At 39.4% G+C, this 26,720-nt stretch overlaps 1 protein-coding gene across 2 annotated transcripts in view; it reads left to right on the top strand.

The window, feature by feature from the left end:
- Nucleotides 1-22,837, top strand: part of eml3 (echinoderm microtubule associated protein like 3) — a 39,411-nt gene extending 16,574 nt beyond the window's left edge. Inside the window, exons 5-23 of one of the 2 annotated variants that reach the window (XR_001924443.2) lie at nucleotides 2,061-2,161; nucleotides 4,852-4,887; nucleotides 5,638-5,761; nucleotides 5,921-6,070; nucleotides 9,923-9,992; nucleotides 12,509-12,610; nucleotides 12,746-12,841; nucleotides 13,082-13,216; nucleotides 13,429-13,567; nucleotides 14,006-14,157; nucleotides 14,424-14,549; nucleotides 14,915-15,046; nucleotides 15,913-15,980; nucleotides 16,168-16,256; nucleotides 17,019-17,205; nucleotides 18,296-18,383; nucleotides 18,785-18,883; nucleotides 20,723-20,853; nucleotides 21,846-22,363. Coding sequence is in view for 1 of the 2 variants with exons in the window: in XM_018093444.2 (XP_017948933.2) it covers nucleotides 2,061-2,161; nucleotides 4,852-4,887; nucleotides 5,638-5,761; nucleotides 5,921-6,070; nucleotides 9,923-9,992; nucleotides 12,509-12,610; nucleotides 12,746-12,841; nucleotides 13,082-13,216; nucleotides 13,429-13,567; nucleotides 14,006-14,157; nucleotides 14,424-14,549; nucleotides 14,915-15,046; nucleotides 15,913-15,980; nucleotides 16,168-16,256; nucleotides 17,019-17,230; nucleotides 18,296-18,383; nucleotides 18,785-18,883; nucleotides 20,723-20,853; nucleotides 21,846-22,031 (2,236 nt within the window). In the remaining variant the exon portion in view is untranslated. Of the gene's footprint in view, nucleotides 1-2,060; nucleotides 2,162-4,851; nucleotides 4,888-5,637; nucleotides 5,762-5,920; nucleotides 6,071-9,922; nucleotides 9,993-12,508; nucleotides 12,611-12,745; nucleotides 12,842-13,081; nucleotides 13,217-13,428; nucleotides 13,568-14,005; nucleotides 14,158-14,423; nucleotides 14,550-14,914; nucleotides 15,047-15,912; nucleotides 15,981-16,167; nucleotides 16,257-17,018; nucleotides 17,231-18,295; nucleotides 18,384-18,784; nucleotides 18,884-20,722; nucleotides 20,854-21,845 lie in introns of both variants that reach the window. The other variant, XM_018093444.2, reaches the window with a different exon arrangement.
- Nucleotides 22,838-26,720: the final 3,883 nt, after the last annotated feature.

The following is a 26,720-nucleotide window of genomic DNA, read 5'->3' as shown; positions in this document are numbered from 1 at the left end:
GAGTAAAAGGTGTGAACAGTACAGGGGATTACGTGTTTAAACAATGCAGGGGATTAAAGCCTGAATCTGATGTGTGAATCATGCAGGGGGCCATTTAATCTTACACAATGGTAAGCAGTCACAGCAGCCAGACAGGTGGGAGGCCACACAGAGGGGGGCTGTGGCACCAGTTGGACAGCCCTGCCCTAGAGTCTTAATAGCACAGATATCAATACTCAATACATATATGCATCAAATTAGCTTCAGCCTCTCCGGTTAAACTGTTCACAACTTCTTTATCCGCTGATATTTGAATTGTGATAACCAATGACCTATTTTGAAAAAAATGTGTGTGCAACTAAAAAGTCATCAAAGTCATTAAGCTCAGGACCTTGATAATGCATCTGCATTACCTTGCAGCCGGCCTGCTCGGTGTTCCACCGTAAAGTTGAAGGTCTGAAAGTAAAGAAACCACCGTGTCACCCTTGCATTCTTCACAGCCATTAGTTGGGTTCCACCTTTGACCTGTGGTGGAGATTGTTTGAAAAATTGTTAGGAAATGTATTTTGGTTAAGGAAATTGTGAACAATTAAACCTGATAAACCTGAGGGGCTGAAAATTAATTGTATGTGTATATACGTGTATATATATATAGAGAGAGAGAGAGAGAGGCCCATTTATCAACATTTTGATTTTAGTGGTTTACCACGTAAAAAAATTATTTTCACTAAAAGTACGAATATCAAGTAATTTATTATAACAGTTTAACATAAAAAGCACTAACAAAAAAAACCATGAAAAGAATCTGCATACGAATACGAATACCTCAATGTCACAAGTCCTTTAAAACTTAAACATGAAAACCAAAATCATTTTTTGAATTAAATTATCCATACCTGTTATACCTATACCTATTGAATCACTTTAACTTTCCATTCAGCACTTCCCAGACATCTCCTCAATAGAAAATGCATAAGATTTTGGGGGGGATGCAAAGCTTTACCTTAATAACATTGTTCAAAAAATGGCACCGGCCTGTTGGCTGTGACTGTAAATTCCAATACTGAAACAGAAAAAAATTAAATAAGTTATATAGTGTAAGTAAAGTTTATTTTGCTCAACTAACATGATAGAAAAGGATTTGGAATTATTTCTTAGGGTGACAGGTCCAGTTTAAGTTGGTGAATGGGTGGTAAATAATCTACTCAATCAGTATCTGAGGAAGCTAAAATATACAGTATCAGGACATTGCACTGAGAGGTATCTTGGTGAAGTCATCTACCTGCACCAACTGCCCCCACTCCTCGTGGATCACCAGCTGTTTCTGTGGGCAGCTAGAGGGACAAGTGGCAGGAAAGTGTTCAGAAGTGGCAGAAAAGTCCACTGAGTGCTATGCCCCACTCATAATTCCACTGAGAGACATGTGTAATGTACACTCTCATTGTAAGAATTGATGTATCCCAAATTTACAGCAGTTTTGGGTGATACTAGTGTTTAATAAATGATTTACACTTTTTCCTTTTGTTTCTCTTTTTGGAACACACAATTTGAATTCAGCCAAATCAATGTGCCTGGTAAAACCAAATGTGAATCCTTAAAATCAGGTGACACATAAACACAGAAGATAAAAAGAACCACAGTGATTTTGCACTTTACATTCATTATTGGTTTTTTCAAGATTCTCAGATATTAAGGGGAATGTGTACTGTTAATATGAATGGCTTACAACAGCGCCACCTGCTGGTCTGTTTTTGAGGGTTGGACTGATAATCTTATCGTTAGGAAAAGTGTGAGAACATTTATCTGAGGTTTCTAATGGTTTTCCTAACCATGTTAATGTTTTCCTATTACTTTTGGAAGTGTCATTGTGGCCTCAGACTGCTGCAAAGGGGAAGGAACTTGCTGAGAAATGGTTGGGGTTTGGTTCAGATAACAGCACAATTAGATTTACTGGGGAATGGCAAGGAAGGCTTATAGGGCCCTATGATTTCAGAAGACAGCCCTGACTGTTTCTGCTCTGCATCATGTATGTATGATTAGCTGAAATTTATGGGCAAGCTTTATTTCCCCCTTTTTTTCAGGTTCCATAGAAGTAGTACATCTGACAAACTGGTCAAAGATGCAAAAGAAAAAGTGAAAAAACTAGAGAGAAAATCTGTCTCATCTACAAATCTACTTGGTGGTAAGAAAGTTTATGAAAAAGGAGCCACTAGATAGTTATAGAGTAAGCCTTTTATATGATTATTCAAGTAGTTCCTGAAAAGTGTAATTTCTTGTCACTTTCTTAAAGACATTGTTGTGCTGTTTAAGTTATTTCAGCCAACCACATGTTCATTTTTCATGTCAGTGTAAGCCAAATACCTGTTGATTATATGAAAAGTACCTTCAGTGTAATATAGATGAAGAGGGATACTAGCTGATACAAACTGTATTTACTGTGGGTGTAAACCCTGTTGGTCAGTCTTTGTAGATATCCCTTTGCATAACATGTATAGCCCATGGGGCTTTAGGTTTTTTAGCATTTTGTTTTCCTGCCTTCCTTTGGTCACAGTTTGTGTCGATCTATAAAGGTGACTGCTTGCATTGGGATTGTCAAGTTTTGGGCCTACACATCTAAATGGCCTCACAAAAAGCCATGATGTTTGTGAGTATATGGTTACATGTGCTGTGGCCAACTGTGGCTTTTGCAGTGACATTTGCTAAATCCATGCAAAAACTATAAGTGACATCAGCATAACCCTGTTCTTTATGCCTTCTGTAGATTATCAGCTGATGCTACACATGCTGCCATTACCGAGTGTTACAATGCACTGCTGTTTGTTCCTGCTCTTCACCTCGGCACAAGTTTTAAGCAGCCGTGCAATTAGCAGTTTTCTCCCGTTACTGGCTTTGCTGCTTTTTGATAAATGCGTTTTTATTATTTGAAATTAGAACAAAATAACGCGTTTAAATTGCTTTTTCTCTGTCTAGTTAATATAAATATCATTCACCACCCTTCACTTAATGCCATGGTATCCAGCCCATGACACAGCAGAGGAATCAAGAGGATGCTTGTGCTGCCAGCAGTGATTCATTGTGAAATAGCTAGTGAGATTTTGTAATAAGCCTTGGGTACAAAAGTCAAATTACTGCATTTTTTAATAATTACTGCAATTACAATATGCTGCCTTGGTTCTTAACAAGCAATTGTTAATCCCTTGACAGTATTTATGAAAAAGTAATATTACCGTATATACTCGAGTATAATCTGATCCGAATATAAGGCGAGGTACCTAGTTTTACCTAAGAAAACTGGAAAAACGTATTGACTGGAGTATAAGCCTAGGGTTGGAAATGCAGCTGCTACTGCTAAGTTGTTTTTTTTTTTTTTGTCAGGCAAGTTTGGGAAGGCTAAGGAAGCTGCCATACTAAGTATAAAGTACTTGCCATCCTGCTGTGTGCGCTCCCATCCTCCTGTTTGTTCCCATCCTGCTGTGAGGCCCGAACCTTGGTTGAACAGCCCGTAATGCTGCCCTCAAGATACTAAATAGCTGTTTGCTCCTCCAGAGAGCTTTCTATTGTCTAAGTGGCAAATAATGGGGACTTAGACTATTTTCACATGGAACATTTTGATTGTCAATATTTGTAGCGTGGTAAAAAAATACCTGATGCCCACCACAGTCTGCTTCCCATTGACTTCAGAGCTGTGCAACTTAGAAAGGCGAGCACACGCGTGAGTAAGCGCACGCGCGTGCGTGCGTGAGTCCGTCCATCTGTCTGTCCACGGGGGGATGCCAGACACTTACATCTTTAAATCCATATACTCGAGTATAAGCCGAGGGTGACTTTTTCAGCACATTTTCGGTGCTGAAAAACTCGGCTTATACTTGAGTATATACGGTATATAACTTGCTGTAGGTTGTCTCCCTCTTTGAAAATACATGGATATTAAAAGTCACCTTGGCTTGTATACATCAACTCAGCATCTTTGTATGAACACTGTACTCATCTGTTATTTCATTTTTCTTATAATTTATAGTAGGGAATATGTTATTCACAGCCTCAGTTACAGCTAATTCATTGTAATAGGAATATCTACTGATATATGACTGAAAATCTGTCCAGTATCTATTGGGAAACAAATGAGCTTGTTGACGCAGTCCTCGCTTGACAGGTCCCCCCACTACAGTATGATCCAGTCATGGCCAATGATTGGATCAACATGATTTGGTGCAGGGTGTGGGTAGCCAAACTGGGCAAAGGCTTTGCCAGACTAGTGCTCACTATACAGCACAAAAGCTAATCTAGACCAGGTAGCTCATTCAGGCCCCACACACCGATCAGCCACATTTCACAGCTCTTTCCCTGGCACGTGTGCATGCCCGTTTTACTCACAATCTGGGATAGCAGATTCAAGAAGGGTGCGTGCGGGTGCGTGCCATATGGCGCTTTGATGCTGTGTTTTTCCCCAATGCTGCGGGTCTGGGGCATAGCACCCGGACCACCGATAAGGAGCAGTGAGTGACCTGAATCTTTCAAAATTTTTTGAGCTGTGAGGCTAATTGAACGGAGTAAACAGTTTCAATGAAAGGCTTGGAGCATGGGCACTCGAGCCCTCTGTTTAATCTGGTGAGTTTGTCTCCGTAATTATAAATTGCTTAAAATTGTAACTGATAGCCAACAAGCCCCTTTTTATAAAAAGGTTGTTTTAATCAGAGATAGGTTGAGAGCCTCCTTATTGTATAGCAGCGAGTATATCCCTGGGAATTCATTGATTTCCTAGGCTTACAAAACCACTAGTGGCTGCTATTTGTTACTGTCACCCTTTCTTATGTATTATGTCTTATTCTTATGTATTATGTATAATTTTTTATATCTTGGTATATATTTCAGGTTCATCAGGCTCAAGAAGGAGCAATTATAATCTTGGTCAGTACATAATGTTACACACTATTTTTAAAGTAAACAAGGTATTTATTATAGATCAGGTAGTCAGATCCTGGAAACTGGAAAGATGTCTGGAGGGCTGCCAGTGCAACATTTAAATCCACAGAAGGAGGGATGTTGCTGTATTTCTGTTCTGTATCTTTAGGAAAAAGGTTTCAGTTTTAGGCCTAACAGCAGTTTAGGTTTCTTTCTTGTTCTCCAAGCAGCATAGTTAGATTTGTCATGATTGCTTGGTGATTCAGATATATATGATTGCAAGCTCCTGTGAGCAGGACCCTATTTTTATATTGTAACTCGTTTGTCAAATTTTTGGCATATGTATATATAATTATGAAATCATTTTTTTTTTTCTTAAATGCGCCAGCCATGGGTACTATTGTAGGGAGTGCTGCCATCTTACTTCTGGTGTCTCCAATTCTTGCTGCTGATATGGGTTCCAATCATGCAGAACATAGCAAGTCTTTGACTTTCAGTGCTCTATTGCCCAACACTCAGTAAAGCAGCAAGGATCTCAGGGACAATAGTACCCAGCGCTGGTATAGTTTTCAGCAAAGCGGAACAACAGCCTGGGGTTTGAGGTTAGTGATTGTAATCATTGGGGGGTGCAGAAGGCTAACAAATTAGCAACCCTTAGTGATTAAGTCTTTCCTTGTCCTCTAACAGGCATACCTAGTGACTTATTTACGTGAATACTATATGATGATAAATGTAAAATTTTATTTCTCCCTCCAGAAGGACTTACTGTAAAAGTATTTCTCCGTGGCCGCCCAATCACAATGTATATACCATCAAATATGCAGAACCATGATGACCACAAGCCAGAACTGCCCAGTGAGAAGCTTCAGCTAGAATGGGTGTATCCTTAACTCTTATATGTGTTCCCTAATTTGCAGTCACATTTTATCTCTGGAACTGTGTTTCATATTCAAGATTTTAATTCTATTTTGTGATTTTTATCTAAACCCCATTTACCTGGCAATAGTCATTAGTGCTTTGTCCTTAACTGAGCCAATAGCTATGGTTGCCGTGGTCGGGATTCCCGATGTATCCTCCGCATGCTGCAGTCAGGAGAGGTAATATACTTTACTGCCTGCGTCATCATTATCTGTGATGTCTCTCGTGGAACTCAACGGCATTTTCTTCGGCACACAGACTGTGTGCGCTGGTGAGTCCGCTGCCTTTTAACACTTTTTGCATGCTATACAGGTATAGGACCCGTTATTCAGAATGCTTGGGACCAAGGGTATTCTGGATAAGGGGTCTTTCTGTAATTCTGATCTCCATACTTTAAGTCTGCTAAAAAATCAATAAAACATTAATTAACCCCCATAGGAGTGTTTTGCACCCAATAAGGATTATTTATATCTTAGTTGGGATCAATTACAAGGTACTGTGTTATTATTACAGAGAAAAAGGAATCAGTTTTAAAATTCTGAATTATTTTATTAAAATGGAGTCTATGGGAGACGGGCTTTCCGTAATTCGGAGCTTTCTGGATAATGGGTTTCCGGATAAGGGGTCCGATACCTGTACATCATTCTTACATTTATGATTATCACAATAATGACATTATTTAATAATATTAGCCAAGGCAACATAGCTACAGTGTTAATACAAATGCACTTTATACTATCCCACTACACTTCACTATAGAATCTTAACAATTTAGGGGAACACATTATCTATCTTCAGAAGCAACCAATGGGTTAAATCATGTTTTTAAACGTGCTGTCTGTGTCACTGCTTCCTGTTAGTATACATTCCAGCACATTCACAGCAGTGCACAGAGTACTCTTTTGTAACTATTCTTCTGTGGGGAAGAAGGAATTCTGGGAAAAGTATTGTTTTTAAAATTTCCATTTACATTGAACACCATAAAGGCTGAAGCGCACACACTGTGTTTTAAAGCACAACCAGGACAATATGCTGGTCAGAATTAGGAGGGTATCTTCACAAATAAAATGCTTTTCTAGGTGGGAAGTCCTCCAGAAAAATCTGCATATATTATATGCACACCAGGGAAATGTACAGTATGATGAAGGCCTGCTGCATTGTATATGCAGATCTGTGGGGTGATGGATGCAGGTTTTGCAGGTGTAGAAAATGCTTTGTCTGATGGAAGCGTAATAATGTTTTTGGATTTTAAGAAAAAAAAATACCATTTCCTGTTACACATAATAGAGGACTGGGTAGCTGGAACCCACCAGGACCACAACTGTCTGTGTGCATGAACAAGCTTCCTACCCCAACCCACCCTCTCCCAACTCAGACCAACTGGGATAGCAACACTGTTATCTTTTATATAGCAAAACTGACCTCCCCATCTTTGGCATCAAACTGTGAGGGGTCAGTGCAAGTCTATAAATGCAGCTACTGAGTTGAGCAAAACTGAGTGCACCAGTTTGACCCTGCAAAAGAGCAAAAACTAGATTTTCCAATGAAAGACTTACATGAAAAGCTGAGGTAAAAAAATCTAGCTGATATCTGGGCATAACAATACCCTCAAACCACAAAAAAACATATGCACTGAACATAAGGAAAACCATAGACACCCTACACAAGAATGGAAACATATCAACTTAACCTTCTCCGGCAGAATACACTTTATTAAAATGTTCCTATTCCCAAAACTATTATACCCCATGCAGATGTTACCCTATTATATTAAAACCACTGATCTAAAACGTCTGAACAATATCTTCAGAAGGTTCATTTGGAACAAAAAACGCCCCAGAATAAGTCTCGCTAAACTGCAACAATCAAGACACTTAGGACGACTTAATCTCCCGAAGCGACTCTTCTTAGATATGCTGGAGACTGGCTACTAAATAGAGATCTCTATACAACAACATCATTAGACCAACATTTACTTGGAGAATACTCCACCAATTACCTACTACACACACCCTCAACAAATCTCCCGCAAACCGTGCAAGATAATCCTTTGTTCATTGATACCCACACAGCATGGCACGCTGTGAGACGAAAACATGAATTGACACTTAACATATCCCCATACTTAACATGGCTAGGAAACAAAAATTTCCCCACAGGCCTAAACAATCCCACCCTACTCCAATGGAGTAAAGAAGGACTTCACAACATTTATGACCTAAAAGGAAAGGACCTCACAAATATATCCCAAACCAATCTGATTGAAAAATACCCATTCACAATCCCACATATTTACCTACATATGCAAATAACACAACTACAACAGACATTTTAAAACAACACACAGGGACTATGAAACTGATCCCAGTAAGCAAATACCAAGAAAATACCAAGAAAACTACCATCTCACTCCAGCAAGGAGACACAAAATGGGAAACCTACCCTCAGACGAAGGCCTCAGATGCCGCTCCCCAAAGGCAAACCTAATACATAATTTATGGTCATGCCCCAAGATACAAATCTTTTGGAATGAAGTAGCCTCATATTGGACACAGGTAACCGGGAAACCCCTCCAAACAAACGTAGAATGGGCGATACTTACAAAACTACATCCTACACACACCTAACCAAACCTGAAAAACAACTGGCTGGGAGACTGTTGGCAGCAGCCCGGAAGATAATATTACATCAATGGCTAACCCAAGACACCCCATCTATAATATTAGTAAAACAAAAATTACATCATATCTTTTATATGGACTGGTTGGAGGCAACAACCAGGAAAGAACAAAACACCACAAAATTATTCAACACATGGCTTGCATACATATCTTAAGCGAACCAGAGACCTTCCTCGCACACCCTTAGCTCTCCAGTTTAGATTATGTGCCCGGTGCACACTGCTGGGGGATCGGCACCCTCCAAAAATCCAAAGTAATCAAAAATGCAATGGCACTCAGAGCTGCAATCGGGACAAGCCCTTGATTTCAAACTCTATTGCGGTAGTGCAACGTTTCGGGGTAAAGTGACCCCTTTCTCAAGCAAGGGGAGAAAGGGGTCACTTTACCCCGAAACGTTGCACTACCGCAATAAAGTTTGAAATCAAGGGCTTGTCCCGATTGCAGCTCTGAGTGCCATTGCATTTTTGATTACTTTGCATACATATCTTCCCTTCCACAATTAATTAGACACCTTACAGTCTACACATTTAGGCAAACCACATGGTACGACATGGAAACACTCAGGGAACACCCACTCATAACTGAAGCATCCCAGTACCTTCAAAATCAACAAAATCAAGAAACAGAACAACAAAACTACGGACCCCAAAGGAGCCAACAAATAAACAGAATGTTGGCAAACTACTTTCAGTGAAAGCTACTTCTCATAAGGCCCAAAGAAAACAGGTATGAGATAAAAGTTTTGATCTCGTTATGAAAGTTACATTTAAATGTTTTATATTTTAAACACTTTGTTATTAAAAAGACATGAATGTGAAACAAAATACCATAACAAATGTCTTAACAGATATGTCTGACAATATGAAAATAAAAACAAAGTTTAAAAAAAAAATCTAGTTGGAGAAGTAAGATAAATATATAGGTAGGTGAAAGGAGAGAGGAACAAACAGAAGTAACACTGAAAAACAAGGTCCAAATGTGTGGTCAGATCACTTGAGATCGCTTGGGCTACTTCCTATCCAACCAGTTTGGCCATCTTACAAAGTTTGCTGCCCTCTCATGCCTCTTGCCTGTCTGCATTCGTTCATTGGGAAAAAAATCCCTGGTCACACCAATGTTACAGCTCTTGAGCTTGGGTAGAATCCCAAGGCATCAGTTCAAGGGAGCTTATAATTAGTCTCAACAGAAAAATAAACATAACACCAAAATCAAGTTGGAAATTGGAAAGAAGAAAGTGAAGCCAAGGTAGGAAGGCAGCAAAAGCAATGAAAGAATAAGGCAGGAAGGAAGAGAAGCAAAGAAGGAAGCAGAGAAGGAAGAGGCCTACAAAAAGGCTGACTATGTTTAATCAAAACAGGGGCAACCTGTGTAATGATAAGCATAATGGTACATTTATTTATAACATTTATCTGACCTTTTCTTTCTAATCCTTTTTCATGCAGTTTAGCAGTTCATCCTGATGGCGTTAGAGTGGCTTCAGGGCAAACAGCTGGAGTAGACAAGGATGGTAAGGTGAGAATATCAGAGCCTATAGCATATAACAGTATGAAACATACTGCAGCAGGGACACTTCAACACAGACCAAATAAATATGGCTTTGTTCTGAATTTCTGAAATGCTTTCTTTTAATTTCACAAATGTATATTTTTAAATTTCATTTACTCTCACTACATCCTCCTTAATCATCATGTAAAGAAAAAAAATTGTTCATTAAGAAAAAATAAACTTTAGATAATAAAAACCCTCATGTTTCCAAATTGCTTTCTTACAGATAAGGAAGAGTTCACAATACAGGGCATGTAACTGGTGGGCCCTGGGCAATTGCCCATTTTGCCCCCCATTTATTACAACACCCCTGAATACACCTCTAAAAGTCCCGTGAGAATAACTAGAGAGGGGGTGAATTTTTCTGTGGCGAGATCTAATCTCACACTTTGATATATCTGCCCCTTAGAGTTACTGCCTCTAGTAATACATGCAAACTCTTGAACCCAAGACTGACAAGAGTGGCTATGAAGTAGTGAGTCCTCGAAAATCCAATCCAATATCATAAGTGCACATCAATCAAAAGGATTCAGTATACTCATTCAAGTGCAAAAAATAAAAAAAAATCTTTTTTTTTTTTTCTATACAAAGTTCAAATATGATTTCATTGACTTTAGTTTCAGATAAAGTACAATAATAAATATCAATGCTTCACATGAAATCAATAAAGACAGTTCATAAAAATAAAGCATAATAGAAAAGTCTCTATTCATCCCTCTATCTGTTTATTAACTTTATGTGATATATAGATTCTGTGGTATTATATTGGTCTGATATAGTAATATATGTATAATATATACAGGATTTTACTGGAATGATTTTGGTAAAAGAACAAAGATATCTGTAACTCTACCTATTTGTGGGAACCCAAATAAGAGCAATAACATGCTTTTGAATATTTTTGATTCCAGCTTCATTTTGTCTGCTAAATAGTGAGCCCTAGAATTTGCTTTAGCATTTCGGGTGCATATGCTGTTTGTGTATGAATTGTATCAGGTTCAGTATCAATAGTGCATTAGCATCCTATTCACTGGGTGCAGGGCTGTTGTGTTGCCTGACGAAGTTGTACGCCCCCGAAATGTTGCTGCTACATTTTGAATAAACACGCAGGGGCTAAGCCCTGCTTGCATCACACTCGTCGTGCCGGTCAATTTTTTGCTGTTGTGTGTAGACCCATCCTGCTGATAAAACCCTGAAATTAGCAGCAGGGCCAGCTGGTTTTAATACTAAGGTTCGTTTGTGTCCATGTACGCAATTGTGCGCTATTCACAAGAGGAGGCTGATCTGAAATGTGATTTGCATGGCATGTTAAGTAGTATAAATAAGCACAATTAATTGCTAAATAGTGTCAAAGAGTGATCTATTTCAGTGCTTTTCAGAATTGCTCCTTCTTTTCCCAGATAAATAGGTGTCACAAGAGCACACGGGCTTCCAGCTCCAAAGTCAACAACCATTAGCCTTTGAATGTGCAGTAAAAATCTTAACATTGTATAAGGAACTAAAATGTGTCTAATATATCTATTGGGCAACCTTAAAGCAAGAGTATCAAAGTGCAGAAGCAGAGAGTACAGGATGGACACAGGTCTGACAGATGGGACGTATGCTATAAAGCCATAGTAATGGGCCACATTGTTTCCTGGTTTGATCTAGTACATCTTTCTACATTATTACAACTCATCTAGGCTAAATTCTTAAAAAAAATCATCTCTGAATAGAAACATATAAATGAGCAGGGGTGTAACCTCATGGCCCCAAGCTCCCAGCAGTAATTCTTTTGGGCCTCCAACAAATGCTGTTACCCACTATCCACCCCCACTCTGCCTCTCCAACACCTGCCCCTGCAGTTGCTCAGCCTATCTCCCTATAGCTATGTCCCTGCAAGGTAGCTATAATGCACCATGAATTTTGTGTACCAGTGTCAGCAGCTTTTTATTAATATCCTCAAATAAGATGTAGCAGTTACCACATATAAAAGCCTATGGCAATAACAGGCTAGCACACCCAAAACAATTGGCAGATGCTACAGATGCAAAAGCAGTGTGAAAGGACCAAGGCTCAACTTTTCCCCTTAACAAGGGGAATGAACAACAGTCTATACAAGGTGCCAAGTACACACATAGAAAATAGGTTAAAAATGTATTATTAAAAGTACCTTAAAGGCACACTGTCACAATCCTTTTATACAACCGCTATCACACCAAGTTGTTAACTTACTATTCTAGATATTCCAGGAAGCCCTGTATTTTATCCCATAAATAGGACTTCTTTTCATGATCCCACCAATGACAGCTTCTCACCATACTAAAACAGCCAGACGCTAAGGAGATGGAGTTACCTTCATCAGTAATCATCAGTATGATTACTGGGAGACATTACTCATATAACTTTATATAGGAAATGAGGATAAAATTAATATATAAAAATATAAATTATATAGTTCTAAATCCATTTTTTTATATGTGACTTTTTTCCATTTTTTGCAGCCCATGGTGTATATATGGGATTCTTGTACTCTCCAGATATTACATCAGATTGGACTTGGCTTCTTTGAGAGGGGTGTGGGATGTCTTGCCTTCTCAACAGCCGTAAGCATTTTAGAAACTCTGCCTTTTAAGAGATATCTCTTCTGAATGCAAATTCTGTTTTTTTATATATATATTTCTATGTTTCTTATCTCTGCTTGCATGTCTTTTAAAATTATTCCACAATTTTTCCTCCAGGACTCTGGTTCATTTCTATGCGTTGTGGATGATTGCAATGACCACGTGCTTTCGGTCTGGGATACAGTGCGAGGAAACAAGATAGCAGAAACTAAGGTAGAATGTGCAGTGTGGATTGTGTGGATTATGTTATGAAAAAAGTACAGGGACTCTGTATGGGAAAGAATGGTGAATAGTGTATGAGGCTTTTCAATTCAAGTAAAAGGCAAGAATGTGGGTATGAGGGGTGGTCATTTCTTTGTTTAGGACAAGAATGACAGAGAAAATTGCACTAAGCTGCAATCTGCAATGTTTGAAAGTATGATATGGAGTAGCAGAGTCTCTTTTCTTTTGCAGAGCACTAATGAGCCTGTACTATGTGTGGCATTTAACCCAGTGGAAAGCAGTAACATTGTCACTGTGGGCAAATCTCATGTGCACTTCTGGACATGGAGTGGATCCTCCCTTACTAAGAAGCAAGGGATCTTTGGGGTGAGGTGACCCACTGTTATCCAGCATTTCCTCTCTTAACTTTTTTGGCATACATGCCTTCATGATACTCATTCCCCCATATCTTTTAACTTGACCTGTTTACTCACATCTTGCTCACAAATGACTTTTATTACAATGCATCCTCCAAAAAAATATGATTTATATTGGAATCAACTTGGTTTTCAGCTATTTGATTTGCTTTCCGTTTGTAGAAGTACAAGAAGCCACGGTATGTACAGTGTTTACTGTTTGACCGAACAGGGGATGTGCTGACTGGAGATTCAGAGGGTCAAATTTTGACCTGGGGAAGAAGTGCGGCAGATACTAGGACTTTGGGTAAAGGAGCAAAAGGTGAGACTTACATATATGAATATGGGTATTATACTTTCAGTATAATTTAGAGAGTGATATTCTGAGACAATTTCCAATTGGTCTTTATTTTTTATTATTTGTGTTTTTTAATTATTTGTTCAGCAGCAGCTCTCCAGTTTGGAATTTCAGCAAATATCTTGTTTCTAGCGTCCAAATTATTCTACCAACAAAGATAAATAATAAAAAAGGGACAATAGCACTACAATTATAGCCTCAAATACCAATAGTTTTTTGGTTTCTGGGGTCTGTGACCCGCATTTGACAGCTGGAAAGAGTTAGAAGAAGGGGGTACAGAGTATTCATTCTAGGGGTACAGTTTTCATTGCACATTTTCAAGTAAAACTACATAAAAAATGTAATTGTTTCTGTCTCTATCCACATGTCTCTAGCCTTCTGTGTTTTCTATTGCTTTTTCAGACACCTATCAGATAGTACGTCACACCCGAGCTCATGAGGGTAGCGTATCCACTCTAACCGCCCTTCGTGATGGTTCTGTTCTCAGCACAGGGGGCAAAGACAGACGTGTGGTGCTGTGGAGTGAGACACTGAGCCAATTAAAGGAGAGTGAGGTGAGGGAGTAAGGTGTGTTCAGTGGAGCAGTTATCTATGAGCCTTAACACATCACACAATGCCTGAATAACACCACTGACTTAAATAATAGTGTAACAGTTATCACATTTGACCAAATCATTGTTAAAAGGAAATAATTTTTTTGGATAGACTTTAATTCAGAGCAGTTTCTCACATAGCAGAGACTTAGGCACAGCTTTGGGTAACTGGGCATCAAAGTGGCACATGCTCCTTTTGACGTGACTTTTCTCCTGTTCTTGAGTAGATATCAGAGCATTTTGGGGCAGTTCGTTCAGTTGCCGAGGGCCTTGGAGGGGAATTATTGGTTGGAACTACAAAGAATGCACTACTGAAGGGGTCAATGGAGCTCGGATTCACACCTGTGATACAGGTAAGATGACATGTATATTAAACATTGTTTGGGGTAATTTACAACCTGCAAGTGCAGCTGCAGTTGTGGGCAAAAGTTCTGAAACCTATTGTCACCCTCAAAGGTGGCTATAGCTCTAGGGTTCCCACAGCATGCTGTGTCAATTGCCACAGAGAACATAAGACTAAAGAATCAGACACAGATGGTAATTTTAACACCAAATGCCAGTAGTGATGCCCACCAGAATATTTTCAGCATAGTTGCATCCAAATAGTGACTAGAGTTTACCATGAATTATAAATACTAATAATATTATTCAGATTATGCCGTTATTGTATTTGTTCATACTGTCATATAAACCTTTGTACATTTTGTTGGTGTTGCAGGGGCATACAGATGAATTGTGGGGTCTGGCTACACATCCTTCTCAGAACATCTTCCTAACCTGTGGGCATGACAAGCAGTTTTGCCTATGGAATGGCTCTGACCATACACTGAGCTGGGGGTGTGTACTGGAGGTAAGAGAAACAATGTGACACACAGAGCAGATGTAGCTGTTGGTGTAGCACATTTGCACTCACTAAGCTGTATGTACCATAACCTGTACTGTAACACATTCGCAGCTTGACCCATCGTAATTGTAGCAGTATATTACTAAGGATTTCTTTATCACCCACTGTGGCTAGAATGATTCTATAGACAGCCCAAGGCTACCCAGATAGCCAACTTGACCCCCATAACCCACATATGTGTCTGGTGCGGGCACAAGCATGTGCAGTGACGTTGCGGACAGAGGGGGGAGTACAGAGTTAAGCAACACCGGGGATAAGCAATCCTGGACTAGGCGTAAGCAGAAGAGGTACCTGCCTAGTGCTCCCCCCCCCCACCATTGCACCCTAGGCAGGTGCTCCTTCTACCTACCTCTAGTTCTGGCCCTGTTGAGGCCACATCCATATTGCCCCTGAATGATGAGACTGAATGTAGTAGGAACCTCACTGTAAGCATACTGATGCCTGTTTGAAGGACTGCCATATTGCAGGCTGTATGTACAGGGCTCCACTGTGCAAGTTAGGAGATTGTTAGGGGGGATGTCTATGTGCCTCTGCCCACTTCACATAAATACAGCACTGCAGAACAGGCAGCTTAGTATTAATGGGGGAGGGCGTTAGTCTCTTCATTCCGAAACTGAACACAGAGACCTGCAGCAATTCTGACAGTGTGGAAGGGAAGGTACAAAGTGAAGAAAAATGGCTAATGGTGCAGTTTTTTGTACTTTTCGACTTTTATTCCACATTTGTAAGTGACCCCGTATGCATATGACTTGTAAACAAGTGTTTAGCAACAGTCATTTTATTCCCACACCTTAGACTCCTTTGTTTTATAGGATCCTGGCCTGTGTGCAGACTTCCATCCTAACGGCAGAGAGGTCTGTGTAGGATTAAGCACTGGAAGGTAAGTGCTAAAGGTGTCTTGCCTTTATTCTTTATATCTCCTTCGTATATGTACCTTAATGCTTTATTTACGTCATTTCTTTTTAGCTCTTTTTCTGTCTAACTCACCTGATTTATTGGTAGTGTTTGCTTCTCTCTCTCTCTGTACCTATGCCCTGTCATGTGACTCTCCTTTCTCCTTACTAAAGGTGGGTGGTCCTGGATATTCAGTCTCACTGCACTCTTTACATGCATTCAGATGGCAATGAGCAGCTGTCTGTAGTCAGATACTCACCAGGTAAGTAATAGAAAAATGTGCCGTGAAGTAATGGTGTATAAGATACTAAAATGCTGATGAAAGTGATAAATACATTTCAAGGAGCACTCACTTAGTATTTAGTTATTTAAGCAGATTTCCAGTTCTAGCCCCATTAATTTGAATTCCTAGCAGAGAATGGATTTGGAACTTTTGTAACTACAAATGGTTGGGATACCATGGAGAGCAATGATGGATCTTGCCTTATGTCTTTCTTATTTATTAAGGAATAATTTTCCTATATCCTGTGTAAAAAGAGTTAATGCTTCAGTTGGATTCGTAGTAAGGGTTTTTCCAGTACATTGAACATTGTATATGTTTCTTTGTTTCTCACCTTAATATAAGGGATTATTTTATTACACAAATTCTGTATCAAACACAAACTCTGGAAGTGACACAACCTCCATCTTAAAAACACTAGGCGCAACTTGCACATGATTTTTGGCAAAAAGCAAGCGCAGTCATGGTGGACACAATTTGGAGTGTATTGGCAATTAAATTGGATTTATGGGATAAAAGTTTCACTTTGCACACTGCACTTGCATTTGAAAATGACCCCTAATATGGTCCTTTATTGAATATTAAAAAGAAAAAAAACAAAACACCAAAAGAAGTCTGATGGTGGATGGGGTGTTTCATGGGTTAGAATAGTCAACCTTCTGTTTAATCTTAATATGGACTGCTTCTTTAAAAACTTCTTGCCTGCTGTAATATTTTACTTCTCCCTTTCCTGTGTTTTGACAGATGGTACCTACCTGGCTATTGGATCCCATGACAACGTCATTTACATATACAGCACTGGACAGAAGGACCATAGGGTGGAAAGAGAGTGCTCTAGAGAGATATCATTGGAAGAAAAAGACATCTGCCGAGAGGAAGGAGACAGCCCTCGTGGAGAGGGTGACAGCTTTACCTCTGACAGAGTACACCGGTATACACGTTATGGAAAGTGTGTGGTGAGAGACTGTCAACCCTCCACACTTCGCCTTTCTATCTTCTTCATTTTGGCCTTTACTTAGTCACAACTTATCTTTCAGGTTCAGGCACACAGATGTCCAAATAGCCTCCCGCCAGCCCAATAAATGACTGTCTGTGACATCTTACAGCAGTCCCTTTGGCATTTGCCAGAATTCAAAGATTACAAGTCTGGGCCTGTCATTGTTATAATCAGCTCATTCTACTCTCACTGTCAGTTCCATGGCACATACTTTCCTTTTCTTACCTTACCGTACATTTTTCCCTTATACACAGGGTCATATTTCCCTATAGGTACCCAAGGGGCCATTCCTAAAGTGACAACTTTAGGGGGGTGGCATCTGGGTGCCTAAATTGTGAAAATAAATATAAATTGCGCAAAAAAGGTCCCTCTTGCCCACCACCAAAAACTTGCAGCTAAATTCAGTGGTGGAGCTGAGGTTGGGGGGTGGGGAGTACCTGGCTCTTTTGTAATTGGTGCATCCACAGTAGAGCAGGACCGCCTGTGGGAGGGGGCATGCTAAGGTCTAGTACTTAGGGACCTACATACAGCCCTGTTCACACATGCTACTGTTGTTATATTTGAACATCTTTTATGATCTCTTCTTTCTTGTACACCTTTAACTACATTTCCCTACCTTTTACACAATCAGTTTCCATTACTCATTTTGTAGAGAGCAATCCCCCTTTAAATCAGCAGTGTTCAGCCTGTTGCCTTGTGGCTGCTGTTGAACTTAGCTATTGGCAGCTGAACGCCATCAAGTCCTAAAAAATAATGTTGCTATTCTTTGGCTGTACTGTACTTCATATTGTATTATTTCTCAGACCCATTATCTTCCCTTTATACACATTTTAAAGAGATCATAAAAGATTTCTGCACATTTCCAAGGTCACAACAGGTCAGTCGTCACTCATGGCCCATCACCCCTACTGTTTTCTGTTTTTTATTTTGGTATTTATTATCCTCTCTGTCTAACTTACACCCTTCTTACTTCTGTACCCTTGTCTTTAAATTTTTTTTTTCTTTCACACATCTCTGACTATAGGGTCACTCAAGTTTTATAACACATTTGGACTGGTCGAGAGATGGAAAATATATTATGTCCAATTCTGGTGACTATGAGATACTGTACTGTAAGTATCACTGATTGGAGGGTATTGGTGATTATGTTATAATATTACTGTGATTTTTAACAGTTATTAAATCTATGTCATTATAAATTAGTTATATGTTATGTTATTATATATATATATATATATATATATATAATGTGTGCTTTGATAGAATGAAATGAATGATATAACAGGAATTCTGTTTTTGTTATAAATGAGATTTCGCTGTTTTTTTTTCTTAAAGATATAAGGGAAAAGGGTAATCTTGTTAGAAATATTCCTTAGTCCTATAGAAGTGAATAGGATAAGCGCTGAACTATTCCCTCTAGAAAACCGGGCAAAGCTCTATTTGCACACTTTGCTAACTATGCCCCAAAGTGTTGTCTTGTTTATGTCTCACTTTTAGCTTGTTATGTTCTTAGGGGACATTGCTGGAGGGTGTAAACTCATCAGGAACAGGTTTGAAAGTAAAGATCGGGAGTGGGCAACTTACACCTGTGTGCTGGGATACCATGTCTTTGGTAAGTGACCGTCAGCCTCTGTTTTATGTTAACCAGATCATTTGTAAAATTAGATTTGCATCTAATAAATGCAATTTGCTGGGCTGCACTGATTGCAAACAGATTGCCTTTGAGTTAAATGTAACCATTGCATCCTCTCTAGTCCGTGATTTATCACATGATCTGAGGGACTCTACTTATCAACTCAGGGTCGGGGCCCGTTTGATATTTATAACCAAACTGTCCAGTGTGTGCATCTATCCCGACAGGTAGTTCTCATGTATAAACCCCCTAATTGTACTGCTCTGCGGAATATGTTGGTGCTTTATAACTACATAATAATAATGTATTCAGAACTGCTTGTGTGTACTGGGGATGCATGCATTGTATTTTATGTGCAACTTTACATTTCTTATTTGCATGTTTATTTCTTGCAAGCTGCCTCTTGTACATGTCCCTGGCTACGGCCAGACAGGTAACTTTTTACTTTGTTGTTAAATGGTGGGGGGAACTCCCTGGGAAATGCTTTGCAGGGCAGCATCAGTGAGATATTCACTGAAGCTTTCTTGCTTGTCACTTGGGAAAAACTGAGCTGACAAACTCACTTGCTAGTCAGAGGACATGCTAGGTGACACATATTATTGTGAACTTCAATTATAGTCATCCAAATCTGCCATGCTCAAAGTATATGCCATATGCTCAGGCACATTCTTATGAACTGACACCGGTATCAGCCTTCATAAAGTAAATGTACTGATTCATTAAAATGTTCCTGACTTTAAAAAATGTTTATAAATCCAAAAGCAGATCAGATTGCTTATGTGGGATCAATCGTTGACTAATATGCTTTAGCAAGTGATATCAAATAGGGTTAGATACACAGGTCTGGACTGGGATTTAAAACAGGCCCTGGTATACATACATAATGGCTCAAACAGCACCCGCAGGCCCAATAAGACTGTCTAAATCTTACAGGTGCCCCTCTGGCATTTGCCAGAATCCACAGATTCCAGGCCAGTAGATCCATTGGGATTGCTCCATTTCAGCATGGAGGTCATATATCTGACAGTCCAATATATATTTTCAGTGTTCCACCACTGTTTTAGTGGATAGAGAGTCTTTGTAGTGGATAGAGAGCTGGATGGCTACTTGCAACCATTTGTGTCTAGCAGTGCCCTGCAGTGAGGGTACATTCCAGAAAGATGGCCATTTTTGGAAGTAAAATTTGAGACTGTAAAGTGAGTTGTTGTAAACTGAAAGCAAAGTGTAACATTGTGTAAATAACGTAAAACAAGTATAAAGCGAGGGGGCGGACATATCATGTGATCTTAGTTTATGCTGTCAGTTACCATTATATCCCCACAGCAGAGGGCCCCAAACACTGGCTTGATTAAATCTGATAGCTGGCTTATTGACGCTACTCTGGTATAAATAAGAATAGAATGGGTACTGTTTATTTACGAAAAAATAAATCTGAAGTCAAATGCAGTTCAATTGGCATTTCTGTAAAACAGCATGCTGACATCACACTTTTTGGGACCTCCCAGCGGATGCCTGACCATATCTGTGTGAAAATCCTTTTGGCCAAGGACCTAAGTTGCTCCATAAAGTTGTACAGTATGATCCAGTCATCAGATCCAGGGCTAATGATTGGAAGAGATTTCACCCAGCATGTGGGTGGCCAAATAGAGTAGAAATCTTTGAGCCTGGCAACCCTTCCACGGTGTATGGCCAGCTTTACACCCTGAATAGATATCCTTCAGATAATTGTGTGTCTTTTGCTAAATACAATTAGGTTATTTAATGAAGTTAACATCTTTTAATTAAAGTAAATTTTTTTATTTTCTGTGTTCATCTCAGGGGTCTGGCCTGAGGGGTCTGATGGGACAGATATTAATGCTCTTGCTCGCTCTCGTGGGATGACTCTCGTCTCAGTCGCAGATGACTTCTGCAAGGTTCACCTCTTCCGCTATCCTTGCAATAAACCAAAGGTAACAAGGCCACTGTCTGACTACACTGTGGCTAACTTACTAACAAGAGGCTAATTTGCACTATTACAGTAAAACAGTCAAATTAAGGCTTAAAGGGGACCTCTCACCTTAAAAAAATAATTCCAAATCCCTGTTATATGTAAGCTGCACAAAATAAACTTTACATACACTACATAAATGATATAAATGCTACTGCACAGCGCTGCGTACATATGAAGCGATTTATAAATAAACATATACATACATACATACATACATACATACATACATACATATAAATCTGGTTTCTCTCAGTCTTGCAAGTACACAGTTTCAGCAAGCAGGCAGCTGCCATTTTGTAAACACTTATTAATACAAGCTTTGCATCATCCCAAAATCTTGTTCATGTCCACAATCTGGCACCATGTGCATGTATAGAATAAATAAATCTAGGGAGTGCTGAATAGAATGTGAAAATAATTGTCTGCCCCACCTCTATGCCTCAGTGGGGCAGGCAATATATGCTTGACAGCTCAGATTATTAAATGCATTTATAACAGGTACGGATGTTTTAATAAAAAACAGAATTTGTTTTTCATGTTTCATTTGCAAAGGACTTTTTTATGCAGCTTTCTATGTTTGGGTGACAGGTCCCCTTTAAGTTAATACCATGGGTTGCTGCACTTGTGATATATATGGTAATGTGATGTTAGGGATACAGTAAATAATTTACGTTTTTTAGGGGACCAGAATAGATGGTATAAAATCAGGGAAAATTTTAAATCCGGGCATTATACATTATATATTGGTGGGACCACAAAAAAAAATGTTAAATGAGGGCAACTTAAAATCAAGATATGTAAAATTGAGGTTTCACTGTATGATACAAATGACATTTGAATCACATATATATATACATAACAAGATCACAATATTCCTTTTAGTGATTGCTTATGATAACTTGTTCCAGTAAAACAAATTCGCGAAAGTAATATAACTCTTTATCTTCTCAGGCACCCAGCCATGTGTATTCTGGCCATGGGAGTCATGTGACCAATGTCCGCTTTACCCATGATGACAGTCACCTTATCTCACTGGGTGGCAAAGATGCCAGCATTTTTCAGTGGAGGGTAGTGGGAGGAGCCTACCTACCCCGAAGCCATTCATTGTCATCGTCATCGCTGGAAGCCACCCAGTAAACTCCAGAGCTGCTCCTCTTAGCACAGAGCCAAAGCTTACTGACAGAGAGTGCCTCCTAATACAGTCACAAAGCAGCTAATTCAGTTTTATTTTACTTAATACAGAGCACAACCTTCTAACACACACAGCCATAGAGATAGGCCTACTAAATCAGTCTAACTAACTTGATGTCTAAGACATCTGCACAAGTCACTTCGTAAAGATCCCTGCTAGCAAACTATACACACTTACAAATCACCATAGGAAAGTGAAAAGCAGCTGAAGTTTCTCTTTACTTCCACATCAGCTCATCTGTACTTTTGTGTCTGCTGATGCACAACCTGCCTTATTCCTAAACCAATATCCATAGTACCTGGATGTCAATCTTGATTGGCAGGCCACCATACATGTACCAATAATCGTATAAAACTTTGGTTCCTATGATATTATTGGTAGGTGTATTGTTAGTTTTTAGGCCCCCATTTGCTGCTAGTGTTTGGGGAGTTCCGAATAATAGTCACCCATCCTACAGTCACACTAGCACCATGTTTACCGTGAGTTTACCAGAGCCATGCCTCTAACAAAACCCAATAATATGAAAGACGCATCTACTGACTGGAGAACCATTCCCTCACCCTGGATCTCCTGCCCTTTATATTCGTACCCTGCCTACCCAGCCCTCATGCCCAAAAGCTTTCTATTTTCTGCTCTTTTTTTATTGCCCCTTCTAGCACTTTCTACTTGTCCAGGTGTATATATAGGTACCAGTTTTAACAAACTGTGTTGAATTTATATGGATTTATATTAAATTTGTATGTGAAGCATTTTTTCTGGTTGTTCTTGTTTTTAAGCTAGTAACAATCATGACTGGTATTGGCATCAATGTTTTGTGTTGTTATAAATGTATATAGCACTGCATATATGCGCAGTGCTTTACACACAATACACATAAACTGGGGTTTAGGTATTATAAAGGTATTATTATACAGGTATTATAACTATAACAAAAACTATAAAAATGCACAATAAGGACCAGTTGCATAGTTGCTAGGAATAGGACATTCTGTAACATACTAAAAGTTAATTTAAATGTGAACCACCCCTTTAAAGTCTGAACTAGCATAAAAGAATCTATGGCAGGAGAATGCAGATTGTATTAGAGGCAGCAGTACAGCCCTGCTCATGTGTACTCACCATAGCATTACACCTCTATCCTGGTACAAACAAAATGATATAAAATAAATGTTTGACCCATTTTTTGGAGCAACAGAAGTTCTCTCGGAGCAATTCCTCTCTCCAGCCTTCTTTGTGATATTGTTGTGCTGCTGTGTAAGACTGAATATTACAGCTGCTGCTAAGTGGTCGGGATGTATGTGTAAAGATGTGTTCAATAGAATATTTAAATGAATTCCATCTCAAAGTAGAGATTTTTTTTAAACTTTGCCCCATATGAATTCAATACTTCAATCAATACTTTGAACATGACACATTAAACGCACAGATATTTTTCAGGCTAATACTATACATTTCCTCCAGTTTCAAATATGAAGCTGAACCCTAATGTCAAGGCCTAAAGGTGGCCATACACGTGGCGATCTGACGATGTTTCGTGCGACCATCGGTGGCATGAAACATCGTCAGATGTGCCACACACCATTCAGGGCTGAATCGGCAGGTAAGGAGGTAGAAACAATAGGATTGTTGCGTGTATGGCCACCTTAAGAGTCAGATCATGGGATAAAATAAATAACACACAGGGGCGTTTTTGGCCCATGAGAAAGCCCAATTGCATTCTTCACACTAGCAGAGCTGAATTTCTGTTTTATAAACAGCTTTTTGCCACCCCTGGTAACTTTGGGGGTGCTGCCGCCTGAGGTGAGTTTCTCATGGTAGCAGCATTCCCGATAACAGAGCAACAATGAATACTGTGTTTCAAGTTTACAAATGCTTCTAAATGCACTTAAAGGGATCATCTAGTTGCAGATTTACAACGTGGGTTTTTAAGTCCACTTTAAATTATTAATCCCTGATGTAAATAGCAGGTAGGGATTATAGAGTTACTTAACCCCAAAATGAAATAATTGCACATTTTTATCTGATCCCTAAAAAATATGGAGCATTAATAAATCAAATTGCTATGGATCTATATGGAGTAAAACAGTTTGCTTAATTAATAGTGGGGCTTAATTGTTTCATGCAATTAAGACATCTTCCCTTTATGCATTACCAAAAATGAATGGCTTCGTAGATATCAACTTGCCAATTGGCAATGGACCGTAATAAGCCTTTTCAAAGATCTTTCCTAAGCAGGGGATTACTGACATTGTTTCTTAGTTTCCCTAAGTGAGAGATGTGCTCCAGTGAATAGAAATATATATGAGTGATGAGGCACAGAGACGTGCATTAGCACTTACAGCAGGCCGGGTCCAGGGCCAAGAATGGGTTTAGTGGATAGAAAGCCAAATACACGGTTTTTATGAAGGTGAACCACCTCTTTAATTGAATTGCTAATAATCATTTAGCATGGATATTTAATATGTATCTAATCTTGATAAGGGAGGTGTACTGTGTGGCTATAAGATGCAAAGATATCCCAGAGCCAACACAAGGGAAGTAATATGGCAGTGAGGTGTTCCCTTGGAATGTTCCCTTGGACTGGAGCATTTTTCTCTGGTCTTATAAAAACCCTTGCAATTAACCTTTTTCATTGTACCGTTAATGTCAACGTCAATAAAAAGGCGTGGCACCAAATAAAATGTTACATTTCTAAATAACTTCTAAGATGGTCAGTTTATCATATTTTATATATATATATATATATATATATATATATTTTTTTTTTTATATCGGTAACCAGGAATTTAACCAAGAACATGCATTTACAAAGTGCCAACATTCCCCCATCCAACAGAAGAGGGCACACATGAAACATACAGATTACCTATGTGACATAACAAACTGTATAAGTTGGATGAAACTATTAGATATTTCTGTTTATGCTGAAATGTACCCCCTGCCCCCCTCCTACCTGTTGTAGCAAATGCATTGTGTAGGTTAATCTCATCTAGGTGTGTATTGTGTGTAGCCAGCCGGCTCTGTCTGGCCCTCCCCATGTAATTGCCCCTATTGTGAGGGCACACAAAGCCAGACCCCATAGTGACACAATACACATAGTTACCCCTTGTGAGAGCAGTGCTCTGTCTAGTAAATGCAAAATACTGAACTGGGCATGCTCACTAGGTGGCTTCCCATAGGCCCAGTGGGATTAGCTATGATTGGCCCCTCTGGAAGCTGCCTTTGGGTTGGCAGAAGGAGCCAAATCCTGTTTTGGTTTTACGACAGGGGCTGCTCCCTTTCTGGCTACAAAGGTGGCTGCCAAGAGTTCCAAGGAGCCTTTTGTCTGGGGTGTAACCTTAGCTACGGCAGGACCCCCTCCCCTGTGTTCCCCTGGAATCTACCTTAGCTGCGGCAAGAAGATTCCCCCCAACTGTGTGTATTTCCCTATTCCCTAAGGAACAAGAGTGCAGGCTGGCTACTACCTACTGGGCCTATGGGAAGCCACCTAGTGAGCATGCCCAGTTCAGTATTTTGCATTTACTAGACAGAGCACTGCTCTCACAAGGGGTAACTATGTGTATTGTGTCACTATGGGGTCTGGCTTTGTGTGCCCTCACAATAGGGGCAATTACATGGGGAGGGCCAGACAGAGCCGGCTGGCTACACACAATACACACCTAGATGAGATTAACCTACACAATGCATTTGCTACAACAGGTAGGAGGGGGGCAGGGGGTACATTTCAGCATAAACAGAAATATCTAATAGTTTCATCCAACTTATACAGTTTGTTATGTCACAACCTACAAATAATGATAGATGCAAGGGTTAAAGAGGGCCTTTATCAGTGGAGCTTACAGTGATTCAACACAACCACAATGCAATATCTGTGAAAAAACTACACATAAACACCAAAGTGTGGCAACAGCATTGCAGTTTGTGTTAACTGAAAAAAAAAAAAAAGTACAGTGCTACATAATGGGCTGTTATGTGCTCCACCTCTGCTATATGGCAGGGACAGGGCTCATTGTTAGTTATAGCAGCACACTCCTGTCAGCTCTTCCTAACAACAAGTCTAATACAAGTAAGTAAGTGGAATCTACTGTCGGGAATGCTTGGAACCTGAGGTTATCTAAATAAGGGATCTTTTTATTATATCAACCTCCATACCTAAAGTTTACTTAAAAATCATTAAATCATTAAAGGAAACTCTGGCTTTCGAACCAAAATTTGTTAAACAGCCCAACACGACAGAGAAACCCCTAACATACTGATCACTATAATCTGTTCCAGGCCAGGTCTAGATAACTGTTCCAAACCACATTATTACATTAAAACTCATGAAAAGGCTGCATAATTTTAAATTAATGTATATTCCAATGTTGCTTGAAATTATGTTTACATTTTAAATTGTGTTTGGGTGGAGATCTCCTTTAAAAACATCCAATAGGATTGGTTCGCCATCAATATTTATTTATGCAGAGTAGTTATGATCAGGTACAAGGTGTTTATTATCTTATTATTACAATGAAGGCAGAAAATTAAAATTTCTCTTTAGGGGAGTTTGGCCAGAAACAGTATTGCCCACACAAGAGACTGGGTGGGCTCAGACACCCCCAAAAGAAACTCCAAATGCCCTAGTTCATATAGGT

Source organism: Xenopus tropicalis, chromosome 4 (assembly GCF_000004195.4).
Source record: "Xenopus tropicalis strain Nigerian chromosome 4, UCB_Xtro_10.0, whole genome shotgun sequence".
Classification (NCBI taxonomy): domain Eukaryota; kingdom Metazoa; phylum Chordata; class Amphibia; order Anura; family Pipidae; genus Xenopus; species Xenopus tropicalis.
Note: the sequence above shows the minus strand (reverse complement) of the source record. Positions and strands in the feature narration are given on the sequence as shown.